Here is a 14,864-nt window from a genome sequence, read left to right as displayed (position 1 = left end):
CATAGCAACCACATGAATCATGCTATTAAAGTTCACAAAAAGCAACCAAGGATAGGAGGCCTAAACCTCTTGTCAAACAAATGCATCAAAAGGGTATCAAAACTCAAAGTCAGGGAGCAGGGATCCACACATCAAGACATGACATACAAACTAAAACATGTACCCGGATGCAATAGAAAACATGTCATAACAAACACAGAACAAATTAGAGAGCAAACAGAAAAACCAACTACTATCACGATCGCTACTGTCTCGCTTAGCGAAGGCTTAGCGAAGCTTCGCTGCAGGCTCGCCTAGCGATGGGCTAGCGAATGCCTACGGGTTCTGGATTCTCCATTGATAATAATACGATTTCAGAAACCCCAAACCCTATGGTATCCCTCTCAGCAACGAAGTGATTAAACATTCAAGGCATTATTCTACACATTCATGCACATCTAAAACCACATGTGAAACCTAACGATACCCACTCTTCCAAATTCACCCATGATGCCTCATACATTCAGAAATTTCAAATTGAAAGCATAAAGTAATGGAGATAGGACAAACCTGATTGGAGAGATCGAATGAAATTGAATTGCCCCGGTTGGGTTTGCAAAACAATCTTAGGGTTTATATGAGATGGAGTTTTTTTCTTCAGTGTCTATGGAGGCTGCCCTGAATTCTGTTAGCTCTTCTCTAGGGTTTTTCCACTGAACTTTTAGAATTTATAACCTGATTTTCGTGGCTTTGTGGGCTCAAATGAGAGAGGTCCAAGTCCAAGATTTTTCTGTTATATTTTAAAACGCGTGGGCTTCGCCTAGGGAAGAATTTGCTCGCCTAGCGAGCATGACAGTTCAGATTCGCTAGGCGAACCACGCTGCTCGCCTAGCGAACATGACAACTCAGGAACAGACTTTGGCTCCTTCAAGATTAGCGTTTTGAATGATGAATTGACTTCATTTGAACATGTTGGAAGTAACTCAAGTCATTCACTTGTGTTGACTGATCGCCCAGATAGAACCCACAAAGTGTCTTGGATGATATTCAAGCTTCTTGGATCTAATTCTGATTGACATGATGAAATGCAATATGAAATGTAAAATGACCTAAAAATGAATGCATGAATAAGGGGGCAAATTTGAGGTGCTACAGTTGTGTGACATAGACTTCTTCGTCTAAGGGACCATTCAAAAATGCTAATTTCACATCTAAGTGAAATTGTCGACCAACCTTGCTTGCATGCCAAGGCTACAACTAATCTGATAGTCTTCAATCCTGCGAAAGATGCATATACTTCACAGTAGTCGAGTCCTGGTCTCTGAAGAAATCCTCAAGCTACCAATCTAGCCTTATGTCTTGCTATCAACCCATCAACATTGTTCTTCAACTTGAACACCCACTTCAATTTGATAGCTTTTGTATGTGCCAACAATTCGACTAACTCCCATGTTTTGTTTCTTTCGATTGCTTGTAACTCTTCAAACATAGTTGATTGGTTCAGCACCTACATGTAAAGAAAAATGAACTAATTTTCCATCTAGTGTGACTTCATCGTCACCAGTCACTTCATAGTCTTGAAGTCTTGTTGGACTAACTCTGGTTCTTTGAGGTTTCTGGAATGAGCTAGCCATACCGTCTTCGACTTCGACTGTGTCGGGAATATCAGCAACTGATTTGATTGGAATATCAGCAACTACTTCAACTTTAACTTCATCGGTTTCTTCGTCGACACCATAGCTCATCAATGGCTTCTTAATTGGATCACCAAAATTTCAATCCCAGGTAAAATTTCATCAATAACAATATATCGACTCATCGCGATCTTCTCATTGATTGGATTGAATAGTCTGTATGCTCCAGTCTGGTGATATCTTACCAGAATCTTACGTTCACTCTTGTCATGAAGCTTCCTTCTTGTCGCATCAGGAACATTCTTGTAACAAATAGAGCCAAACACCTTCAAATGTCTCAATGATGGTTGTTTTCCACTCCACACTTCTTCAGGAACCTTGTTCTTCAGCTTCTTGGTATGGCACATGTTCAGAATATAAACAACAATGAAAACAACTTCACCCCATAAGGATTTTGGCAAACTTTTCTGATCCAGCATGCATCTCGTCATGTCCAATATGGTCATGTTTCTTCTTTCTGCTATTCCATTATGTTGAGGCGTATAAGGATCAGTTACCTCATGATCAATACCATGTTCTGCACAAAATTCTTCAAACATATTTGATCTATATTCGTCATCTATATTCGTCACCTTCATTTTCTCTCAGAACATTGATCTTCATGTTCTCAGAACATTGACCTAGACATATTTGATCTCTTAATGATTGCAAATACTTCATCCTTTCGCTTGATCACAAAGATCCAAAGCTTTCATCGACAAATGAGACAAACTACCTGTTTCCACTAATGGTATGATCTTCAAACGGGCCACATACATCTGGATGTACTACTTCTAGTATGCAAGAGGATCTCCTTGGCATAGTCGAAACGAAAGATTTTCTGGATTTCTTTCCGACCAAGTAACCTTCATAGAGTTTGTTGGGCATCTCAAGACTTGGTATACCAATTACCATATCTTGAGTAATCATTTGATTGAGTGTTCAAAAATTCAAATGTACAAACCTCAAATGCATTAGCCAACTATGCCTATGGTCGACAATAGTTTTTAGACATTGTACTTCATTCGAACTGATCATGATCTTGAATTTCATATTCTTCGACAAATAAGATTTCAAGACCAAATTATTCTGAGTTTCAAATAGCTCTAAGGCTTGATCTTTCATAATCATAGAGAATCCTTTTTCGGCCAATTGTCTAACACTTAGTAGATGAACATCATTCCAGTTACATAGAGTCATCTTTGATCATAGATTTTCCTCCATTTCCCCTTTGAACAACTATGTCATCAGTACCTTCTGCTTGCAACAAACTATTATCAACAACTTTGACCTTACTCTTCTTGAACGAGTCGAAATCTGCTAACCACCCTTTTAGCCAGTCATGTGATTTAAGCAACCCGAGTCGAGGAACTAGATCTTGCAGTCAATATGGTCATCTGCAACTACAGTCATAACTACCATATCTTCAGAATCATCTAAATCTTGGCGTGAAAGCTTTTCTCCTTCCTCCTTTCCTTTTATCGCTCCTTTATCTTTGTTTTACCAATAATTCTTGGCCAAGTGACCCCACTTTTCACAGTTATAACATTGCACACTTTTTTCTTTATCTTTCTGATAGGAGTTTCCTTCTCCTCTTTTCAAGGATTCTGAAGCCTTATCATCGACCTTATGCTTTTGAGGGTTCGACCAAGACTCATTGTTATGAGTCTTGTCTCCTATGCCCTTGAACTTGTTGGAACCACGATGATTCTTCCAAGCCCGAGCCTGCAGTGCTTGTATCGAATCTTGAACCCCTTTCCTTTCGACAATCCTAATCTCATCTGCCTCCAACGAACCAACCAAATCTGCTAGTTTCAAGGACTCAAGATTATTGGATTCTTCAATAGTCACAATAACGATATCAAAGTGAGAGTTCAAAGTACACATTACCTTCTCAACTATCATCTTATCAGTTAGAGTTTCACCACAATCCTTCATGAGATGGACGAGATTCTGCACCTTCGACACATAGCCTGCAATCTTTTCATCTTCTCTCATTTGCAGTAATTCACACTGTCATCATAGAGTATGCAACTTAACAACTTTGACTTTCTCACCTCCTTCATTGTACTTGACAAGAATAAATCATACCTCATTCGCCGGTTCAACATGAGAGATCTTATCGAAATTCATCAAATCTACCGCTGATTGAATGCAATACCCGGTCTTGCAGTCTTTTTTTTTGCCTCCTTGTTCGCGACTCTCTGAGAATCAGTTGCATTCTCAGCAAGCTCAGGGACGTCATTAGTAACCACCTCTAGGGTTTCATGAAAGTCGAACAAGGACTTCATCTACTTTTTCCATTGGTTCTAATTTTTCCGTCAAGAATTGGAAGAGAATTCAGAATGTCATTAATAGCATTCATCTTTGCAGCGATTGATTAACAATCCATGATTCCAGAAACATGATCGCCAACGTGTGATTCTTGAAAACATGATCAAGAATCTATTCGGATGTCTGCTACCAATTTTTTAGTGTGTAAGGCACTTTTAGTGAGGAGAGAAAGAACGAGAGAGAATGAAAATAAGGATTGATATTATTGAATTATGATTGTACAAACTAAATCACAAAATATGTATATTTATATACAACTAACTTGTATACTAAATAACAAACCTTAAACCCTAATTAACTTTAAACTTAGACTACACAACTTGGATTATATCATAACAGCCATAAGCCTCCTTCACTGAGGTAGCATTCTCAATTTTCTTTAAATCTCATTCTATTTTAAGATTGAAACTCCAAGAGTACAAGACATTTTCTGATCTTAATCATTTCCTACAAGCTTCTGAAACAAAGCCAGCACAATTGGAATCAAGATCAGGCAAGGTTGAAGCTCCCTCGAAGGTAATTTTTTAGAATTTTCATCTCTTCGATTCTCCCTCAATTCTTCTCCATTCTTTGTGATTTTTGGTTGGCTGAAGTCCTACCAATGTAGGCAAGAAGATTGAGTTGTTTTGAGGTCAAATCGAAGAAACTCAGTTCATGATCCTCGAAATTCAAATCCCTGTATCTTTTTATATACTTGGAAATGGAGAAAATTGAGGCCAAATTCGTGATCCTGAGCATTTTCTCTTTGAAATAGTGTCCTTGTTTGTCATTTTCCATTGAAATAAAGTTGGACCAGTCCGCTGGAGGCCACTCGAGAAGATGACCGAAACCCTAGCTCTGGTGGTGTGTTGGCACACCTCCTGGCCATCTAATCATGTTTGGATGTTATAATCTGGACAATTGCTTTGCATTACCACACGTACATTAAGTTGACTTGAGTGCATGATGGAATGCGTGCGTGTGGCCATCAGATCTGCCACCTCAATTAATGAGGGAGATCTGATGGCCCTTGTTTTTTCTCATTTTATTTAATTTATGATTTTATATTTTAATTAGCTTATTTTGATTAATTCACATTAATTTAATTTTTAATCCAAAAAATATGGGACTTTCACCAAAATTCTTTAAATATTTTCCTCTTTCATTTTCTGAATTAAAATTATTTTTTGGATTAATTTTGATATTTTTCATGAATTAATTGTTTTTGTGCATATTCTTAATTGTTTAAAAATACTTCTGACTTTTCAAAAATCATAATTTTTTTTGTATAAGGTCCTTTGACCTTCATTGACCTAGGATAAATCTCGTGGCCATTTAGTTGTTGTTTTGAAGAGATTTTAGGTTTTGACCAGATTAAATTGAATTTAAATGCCATTTTAATTTGATTTTTAATTGATTAATCATGTAAAAATTATGTTGAGCCATTTTTATTGACTTATGGTGTTTGACTATTTGTTTAAGCCTTGGTCAAGGTTGATTTGACTTTGTTGGATTAAAATCATTGGATTTAGGGGATTGATGAAATGTACATTTCATCTCCCAAAATGAATGAATGATTTTAATTTGATAAAATTCCTCCTATGACCAATTTGTGTTTCTCTCATCTCCCCTCCATCTTCATCTTCAATCCTATTCTTTCCCATACCTTTCATTGACCAATGAAATCTCCAAATCCTAAGGCTAATTGGTTCATCAATAACCTTGTGTTAGATGAACCAATACAAGTATGGATGAGATAGGTCCACCCTTTGATCTTTTTCTTTCAGTGTGTGGTATGTTTTAGGAGTTTGGTTCATTATACCAAATCTTTAACATGCATTAGCACCAAAATCTGTATTGCCCAACCTCAGATAGTTGTGACTTCTACATAAGTCTAATTACGATTGCTTAACATATAGCTACATTTGACCCTAAAGACATATCATTCTAGTAAGTGAGATTGTAAGTCTCCCATCTTTCATAGTATTATGTGGAAACTTGGCCTTTTTTCCTTCCTTTAGAAGATGTCTTGGTTCAAGGATCCATGCTTGTGACTAGATGGTTGAGTGTTCTCCAAAGAATGACTTAATCAATTGAAAAGCAAAACATCACTAATATCTAACTAGCTAACATTTGACTAACTTTTTATTAATATTGCCTTACTTTCAAGTCATTTACTTTATGCAATTTAATTTCTAGTCATTTACCATTCATTGCCATTTACATATCATTTGACTTGTTTATGTTTATGTCATTTTCACTTTGCTCATTTGAGCCTTATATTGTGTTTGTATATATTTGTTTGTATATTTTGTTTGTGCTTGTGGTCTTAGGACCTTAAAATACCCAATAAACAACAAAAACCCTAAAAAACTGTTTGTGTGAACTGTTGGATTTGATCTGAACTTTTGGACCTAGGATTAGGCAACATTCCATATGCAATAGGACTTGGTCAATGCCAACATTCTGAGACCAAGTTATTGTGATTTGGGTTTTCATCTGATGGAAGTATTGGGATCCACTTGAATTCATCTGCTCCATGGTCTTGAAGAAACTGTTATTTTGATCTCATGCCTAATACCTTATTCTGAGCAAAATCAAGGAGTATTTAATCTGATACATGAGAAGACAAAGAAGATTGTTAGCTATGGATTTGCTTGCTTGGACGTGGCCATATTTATTTGATTCTTTTCTCTTCATATTGCTAATTGGTTGTTGATTATTGCTTGATTCAAAGTCCAAAGAGATAGTGGGTTTTCTATATGACATTCTTGTTTGTTGGATTGCATCCCATTGGTCAGATCTTTTCAACTTATAACTTTTAATTTTATGCTTAGGATAACCTCTTCATCTTCTCCCACATCTTAAATTTCAAAATCTCTTCCCCTTTACAAAAACTTTCTTTGCTTGTGATTTCAAAACTTGGACTTTATTGCAAATTAGAAAATTTGGCCTTATGCCATTACATTTTTTTTAAACTCTTTTCATAAATCAAACTTGTAAATGAAGTTAACCATATTGACTTAAAATTTCAAAAGACAAAAAGAACTAACACTCATTCAAACTTTTGGGCCCTTTGTGCCTCTTTTACACTTAAATTTTGATTAAAAGTAATCCACTCATTTTGAAATTGATACCATGAACTACTAGGTTTTGATCCCTCATTCTTATGTTGGTACGTAGGCACGAGACCGAAGGTCTTGTCAAACACAAACATATAATTAATGAATTCCTTTCTCATCCCCACACTCTATTTGTTTCAAACATCTTTTATACCAAAAACACATACACACATAAAAAATGGCTCCCTAGGAGTACCTAGGACACTTTGGGTGCTAACATTTTCCCTTTGTGTAACCAACCCCCTTACATGTAATCTCTGGAATTTTATTAGTTTTGATTTTAAAACTTCTTATCTTTGGGTTTTATTCTGAAAGGATAATATTCTTCTTTTCACATTCCTAAAAAACGAAGCTAATTGAAAAATATGAAAGTGTTAGAATGTAACTTTTAAAAAGGATTTTTTTTGTTTTTTAAAAATAATTTGTGATAAATGCTACCAGCGTAGGATCATGCTATATAGCCAGCCTCACACACTGACAATGCCACCAGAGATATGCTTTCTCAAGCACCATGACGTTGGGGCACCAAATACTTGAAAGAAATAACCAATTGTGCTTCTTCAATCTTCCTTATCTCCCTACCAATCAACATATGAATAATAAGTAACCATATCATCTTTGCTTTCAGAGTCTTGTCGAAATAGAATTCCATAGTTTATCGATCCTTTTAAGTATCTCAAGACTATTCTTGCAGCCTTCATGTATGTCACCCTTCCTTAACTCACATATCTGCTCACTAATCCCACTGAGAAACCTATATCAGGTCTACTATTGCACACATATCTTAGAGATCCGACAATTATTTTGAACAAAGTTGCATCGACTTTGTTTTCCTGTCCATGCTTCTCCAACTTCAAATTTGATTTGACAGGCGAAGATGTAAGAGTCGAATCACCCATCATGAATCTCTTGAGTATCTCTTTGACATACTTTCTTTGATGTAGCACCATACCTTTCTTCGACATTTTAAATTCCATGCCCAGGAAATAAGACAAGATTCTCAGATTCGACATTTCAAATTCCCTCATCATCAACTCTTTGAACTTCAACGAGTTCTTCAAGCTATTTCCAGTTACTAGTAAATCATCAACATATAAGAAGATGATTATTATATATTGTGCCACAACCTGTGCATAGACACCATACTTAGACCTGCATTTGACGAATCCCAATTTGACTCAGTATGAGTCGATCTTCTTATTCCATGCCCTAGGTACCCGCTTAAGGCCATAGAGCGCTTTGTGCAACTTATACACTTTACTTGCTTCCTCCTGTATCACAAAACCAGAAGGTTGTGTGACATAGACTTCTTCGTCTAAGGGACCATTCAAAAATGCTAATTTCACATCTAAGTGAAATTGTCGACCAACCTTGCTTGCATGCCAAGGCTACAACTAATCTGATAGTCTTCAATCCTGCGAAAGATGCATATACTTCACAGTAGTCGAGTCCTGGTCTCTAAAGAAATCCTCAAGCTACCAATCTAGCCTTATGTCTTGCTATCAACCCATCAACATTGTTCTTCAACTTGAACACCCACTTCAATTTGATAGCTTTTGTATGTGCCAACAATTCGACTAACTCCCCTGTTTTGTTTCTTTCGATTACTTGTAACTCTTCAAACATAGTTGATTGGTTCAGCACCTACATGTAAAGAAAAATTAACTAATTTTCCATCTAGTGTGACTTCATCGTCACCAGTCACTTCATAGTCTTGAAGTCTTGTTGGACTAACTCTGGTTCTTTGAGGCTTCTGGAATGAGCTAGCCATACCGTCTTCGACTTCGACTGTGTCGGGAATGTCAGCAACTGATTTGATTGGAATATCAGCAACTACTTCAACTTTAACTTCATCGGTTTCTTCGTCGACACCATAGCTCATCAATGGCTTCTTAATTGGATCACCAAAATTTCAATCCCAGGTAAAATTTCATCAATAACAATATATCGACTCATCGCGATCTTCTCATTGATTGGATTGAATAGTCTGTATGCTCCAGTCTTGTGATATCTTACCAGAATCTTACGTTCACTCTTGTCATGAAGCTTCCTTCTTGTCGCATCAAGAACATTCTTGTAACAAATAGAGCCAAACACCTTCAAATGACTCACTGATGGTTGTTTTCCACTCCACACTTCTTCAGGAACCTTGTTCTTCAGCTTCTTGGTATGGCACATGTTCAGAATATAAACAACAATGAAAACAACTTCACCCTATAAGGATTTTGGCAAACTTTTTTGCTCCAGCATGCATCTCGCCATGTCCAATATGGTCCTGTTTCTTCTTTCTGCTATTCCATTATGTTGAGGCGTATAAGGATTAGTTACCTCATGATCAATACCATGTTATGCACAGAATTCTTCAAACATATTTGATCTATATTCGTCACCTTCATTTTCTCTCAGAACATTGATCTTCTTTTCACTTTGGTTTTCGACAATTATTTTTAATCTCTTAATGATTGCAAATACTTCATCCTTTCGCTTGATCACAAAGATCCAAAGCTTCATCGACAAATGAGACAAACTACCTGTTTCCACCAATGGTATGATCTTCAAACGGGCCACATACATCTGGATGTACTACTTCTAGTATGCAAGAGGATCTCCTTGGCATAGTCGAAACGAAAGATTTTCTGGATTGCTTTCCGACCAAGTAACCTTCATAGAGTTTGTTGGGCATCTCAAGACTTGGTATACCAATTACCATATCTTGAGTAATCATTTGATTGAGTGTTTAAAAATTCGAATGTACAAACCTCAAATGCATTAGCCAACTATGCCTATGGTCGACAATAGTTTTTAGACATTGTACTTCATTTGAACTGATCATGATCTTGAATTTCATATTCTTCGACAAATAAGATTTCAAGACCAAATTATTCTGAGTTTCAAATAGCTCCAAGGCTTGATCTTTCATAATCATAGAGAATCCTTTTTCGGCCAATTGTCTAACACTTAGTAGATGAACATCATTCCAGTTACATAGAGTCATCTTTGATCATAGATTTTCCTCCATTTCCCCTTTGAACAACTATGTCATCAGTACCTTCTGCTTGCAATAAACTATTATCAACAACTTTGACCTTGCTCTTCTTGAACGAGTCGAAATCTGCTAACCACCCTTTTAACCAGTCATGTGATTTAAGTAACCCGAGTCGAGGAACTAGATCTTGCAGTCAATATGGTAATCTGCAACTACAGTCATAACTACCATATCTTCAGAATCATCTAAATCTTGGCGTGAAAGCTTTTCTCCTTCCTCCTTTCCTTTTATCGCTCCTTTATCTTTGTTTTACCAATAATTCTTGGCCAAGTGACCCCACTTTTCACAGTTATAACATTGCACACTTTTTTCTTTGTCTTTCTGATAGGAGTTTCCTTCTCCTCTTTTCAAGGATTCTGAAGCCTTATCATCGACCTTATGCTTTTGAGGGTTCGACCAAGACTCATTGTTATGAGTCTTGTCTCCTGTGCCCTTGAACTTGTTGGAACCACCATGATTCTTCCAAGCCCGAGCCTGCAGTGCTTGTATCGAATCTTGAACCCCTTTCCTTTCGACAATCCTAATCTCATCTTCCTCCAACGAACCAACCAAATCTGCTAGTTTCAAGGACTCAAGATTGTTGGATTCTTCAATAGTCACAATAACGAGATCAAAGTGAGACTTCAAAGTACACATTACCTTCTCAACTATCATCTTATCAGTTAGAGTTTCACCACAATCCTTCATGAGATGGACGAGATTCTGCACCTTCGACACATAGCCTGCAATCTTTTCATCTTCTCTCATTTGCAGTAATTGACACTGTCATCATAGAGTATGCAACTTAACAACTTTGACTTTCTCACCTCCTTCATTGTGCTTGACAAGAATAAATCATACCTCATTCGCCGATTCAACATGAGAGATCTTATCGAAATTCATCAAATCTACCGCTAATTGAATGCAATACCCGGTCTTGCAGTCTTTTTTTTTGCCTCCTTGTTTGCGACTCTCTGAGCATCAGTTGCATTCTCAGCAAGCTCAGGGACGTCATTAGTAACCACCTCTAGGGTTTCATGAAAGTCGAACAAGGACTTCATCTACTTTTTCCATTGATTCTAATTTTTCCGTCAAGAATTGGAAGAGAATTCAGAATGTCATTAATAGCATTCATCTTTGCAGGGATTGATTAACAACCCATGATTCCAGAAACATGATCGCCAACGTGTGATTCTTGAAAACATGATCAAGAATCTAATCGGATGTCTGATACCAATTTTTTAGTGTGTAAGGCACTTTTAGTGAGGAGAGAAAGAACGAGAGAGAATGAAAATAAGGATTGATATTATTGAATTATGATTGTACAAACTAAATCACAAAATATGTATATTTATATACAACTAACTTGTATACTAAATAACAAACCTTAAACCCTAATTAACTTTAAACTTAGACTACACAACTTGGATTATATCATAACAGCCATAAGCCTCCTTCACTGAGGTAGCATTCTCAATTTTCTTTAAAGCTCTAAATACCACCTGTTAGAACTTTTTAAACATACCCATGAAAAAAAGATAGAAAATGAAATATTTGAATTAGTTGTGCACATTGCACTTCTGATTCATGATCATATTGCTGATGCTTATAAAGCTAAATAACTAACTCAAACTAACATGTTGCTTACTAATCAAGTAATACACCTAAATAACATATTTGAATAAATTTTCAACACCTTACTCTGAAATATTGGTAATTTACATACACAAGCCATGGATCATTAGTTTAGATGATTGGTTGGTTTTATTTTAAATGTTCATTATTATTTGACTCACTTTATACTTGTATATTCATGGAGAATTTGTTCATTATTACTTACATTATATACTATATATGTATACATGATTAGTCATATAGCACATAAAGAAGAAATAGCATATCTATATGCAGAACATTGCCACTGCTGCTACATCACTGATCAATTGTATTGAGCTTCAAACTTTAGGAATTATAATTTGGAGAAATCCATCCCTGAAAATGGAAAAAGAAACAAACACAAATTATCAGCTTCCAATATATATAGAGGTCAATTAACACTAAAATAAAACTTACAAAAATTCAGCTGAGATTTTGTCCTTGTTCACAGCAGTAGGAAATGGCCACAAAACCTCAAATGGTCCATATGGTATCTCTTTTTTAAGATATGAAGAAACTGCACAACCATTTGGACAACCTGCTACTTTCCAAGAACTAATAGAGCGTCTACCTTTGACAGACAACCTGTCAAAATTCATAGAGTGACTCTTTTATTAGAAAGAAAGTGGATCATATTTCTAAACCGCAAAGAGCTACGACACACGGACAACGAGACAGATACCAGACACAATAATAACAATCAACACTTTTTTTAATAAATAAACCGATTGAATGTATGCGTCATTGTTTGACATCAGACACGTCTTTCATTCGAAGTCTCTCGGCTACATAGATAAAGAGAATAAAATGGAAATGCTTACTTTTGATCATCAACCTCCACTCTTATGTCACCAACACTCGCACCGGGAACTTCCAACATGATAACATATTTACCTTTTGATTCTGCAACATCCATTCTAGGTGACCACTCAATACCTGCAAAAGAAAACAAGAAGAAGAAGGAAAAGGGTTACACAAATATACTTCCATAACCATTGGTTACTTATATAGTATAGATATTGTCATAGATAACTTTTATAGTTCAAAATGGTAATCACCAATTTCAGAATGGTTTATTCTTTTCTCATTATTTAACTGTTCTCCTTGTTTGATCTGTTTGTTTGGCCTAGCAAATGTAGGCGGCCCAAATGCATCAAAATCATAGCCTTGCGTCTTCGTCATTGATTGTGCTACTGAATTTGAAATCTTTGATTCCTTCCTTGCAGGTCTTGCAAAACATGGTGGTCTTCCATAACTAGAAGGAGCTTCACATTTAGCACCATTGGATTTTGGAGCAACAAAAGATGTTAACTCACCCTGAAAATTTGTTACACTAAATAAGCCAACGAAAGATAAATCATTACAAAAGAAAACAAAGGACACAGAAGAACATGGATTTGAATTGCATGCAGTCGGAATAAGTGATTTCATGCTTTCAAGACATCGGTGACCATTAAATCAAGATCGAAGTTTGCAGAAAACATGAAGATTTTGATTTCTTTTAATATATACCACCGAACTTGATCAAACAACCACTAATATTTGATCAATAAGAACAATAAAAGTACCTTTTTAAATGATGTGTGCCGCATACAATTGCCATAGGAAGAAGATGCTTGGCGTGCAAAATATATGTTATTGCCACTTCGAATCACAGAATTCAAACTACCACTGCAATTCTGATAGAGAAGGGAAAATATATGAACAGAAAATTTCCAAACAAATTCATGAAAATTTCATAGTAGCATAACAGTTGTTTTTTCGTCTCTCAGAAAACTTCTCAAGCTTTTAGTCCCTGATTTAAGGAACAAGGTGGGGGAAAATTCTTAGCTTTTTTAAAATTCTGAAATTTCTTGAGGCACTTCTCACATAACAACGTAGAATTTACAGTAATTAATTGCAAGAATATAAGAGACATGCATTATTCATACTCATACCAAATTTTATAACTGAAAATATGCAATAATAGATTATATTACCATAGGAAGAAGAAGGGTTGGTGAAATCTCATTCTCGTCAGTGGAAGCAAAGTGTGCTGCAATTATATCAAATCTGCGTTTCACCAACTCACTCTCCATTTCTGGTTTAATTAATGGTTCTCAAAAACTTGAGCTAATAAATGGATAATGCTGAATGTGGTACATATATATTTGTAGGGGGACTTGATTTGTTAATACAAGATTTTTTTCTAAATCACAAGTAGGGTCACTCAATCTAAGAAGTATCTCATGAAAAGACAAAAAAATACAATAATTTAAGAGGATAAATCTAATCCGGAAATCTTAAATTAATTTAAGAGTGTGTTTGGTTCTACAAAATTGTTCCTCATTAAAAATGAGTTATACACGTTCCATTAAATCGTAAAGATGCATATTGTTAGGGTTTATCTTGTGTGTCTTTGTTTGTGCACCACTCTATTTAAGACCTAAAATTTGGTTTATTAATTAAGTTCTAAACCTTGTTCCAAGATGTTAAGTGTATAAAGTTGAGAACATAGTGTTTCTTGTATTCCACGCTAATGCCATAACTGGATTAGCGTTGAATCTTTATGTTCACCCCTATATGTTTCATTAACTTGGCACATCTATTGGTATTGTTTTAGTTGAGTTGTATTATTCGACATTGTTCATTGGGTTGTAAACACCAATAACGAGTTTTGTGATTGTGAAGAAAGTGAGTAGGTTCTCATATTTAGGGGGAGTCCTTAAATAGAAAGTCATTAGGATTAGGGATAGACTTTGAACAATATAGGGTTTGTTTGTTCTTGTATGACTAAGTGTACTAATTCGAAGTAGTAAATTTCCTTTCTTGGATAGAGTGTCCCCCAGACGTAGGTGTGGTTTCACTAAAGTGAGTTACCAATCTCTTGTATTCTTTATTACTTTTCTGCGTCATTATCTTGTAAAAGTTCAAATATTATACATTATTGTCATAATGGTATAACACGTTGGACTAGTTATCCCAACATTATGTCCAACATCAATCCCCTCAGAAATAAAATTTGAATTGGCATCAGAAGAGGCACCATATTTTGTTTGGGTGAGTTCAAGGGTTCTTATTATGTTCAAGATGGATAACTTCTATAAGGGAGGAACT

At 35.8% G+C, this 14,864-nt stretch overlaps 1 protein-coding gene across 1 annotated transcript; it reads right to left on the bottom strand.

Moving 5' to 3' along the window:
* Window positions 1-11,874: 11,874 nt before the first annotated feature.
* Window positions 11,875-13,993, bottom strand: LOC127117725 (uncharacterized). The gene is made up of 6 exons (XM_051047825.1): window positions 13,748-13,993; window positions 13,337-13,447; window positions 12,827-13,085; window positions 12,590-12,704; window positions 12,186-12,353; window positions 11,875-12,104 (listed from the first exon to the last, which is right to left on the bottom strand). The coding sequence occupies exons 1-6, from the start codon at window positions 13,844-13,846 to the stop codon at window positions 12,068-12,070; spliced, it is 789 nt and encodes a 262-aa protein (XP_050903782.1). The 5' UTR covers window positions 13,847-13,993; the 3' UTR covers window positions 11,875-12,067.
* Window positions 13,994-14,864: the final 871 nt, after the last annotated feature.

Source organism: Lathyrus oleraceus, chromosome 2, assembly GCF_024323335.1.
Source record: "Lathyrus oleraceus cultivar Zhongwan6 chromosome 2, CAAS_Psat_ZW6_1.0, whole genome shotgun sequence".
NCBI lineage: Eukaryota > Viridiplantae > Streptophyta > Magnoliopsida > Fabales > Fabaceae > Lathyrus > Lathyrus oleraceus.
This window is presented reverse-complemented; position numbering and strand designations above follow the sequence as displayed.

Bases quoted from the DNA above. Each gene is read 5' to 3' on its own strand.
- LOC127117725 (XM_051047825.1), bottom strand. From the start codon at position 13,846: ATGGAGAGTGAGTTGGTGAAACGCAGATTTGATATAATTGCAGCACAC. The intron at 13,086-13,336 runs GTACTTTTATTG...ACAAATTTTCAG, and splicing joins GGCACACATCATTTAAAAAG to GGTGAGTTAACATCTTTTGT. The intron at 12,105-12,185 runs GTAAGTTTTATT...TTCCATTTTCAG, and splicing joins AAAATCTCAGCTGAATTTTT to GGATGGATTTCTCCAAATTA.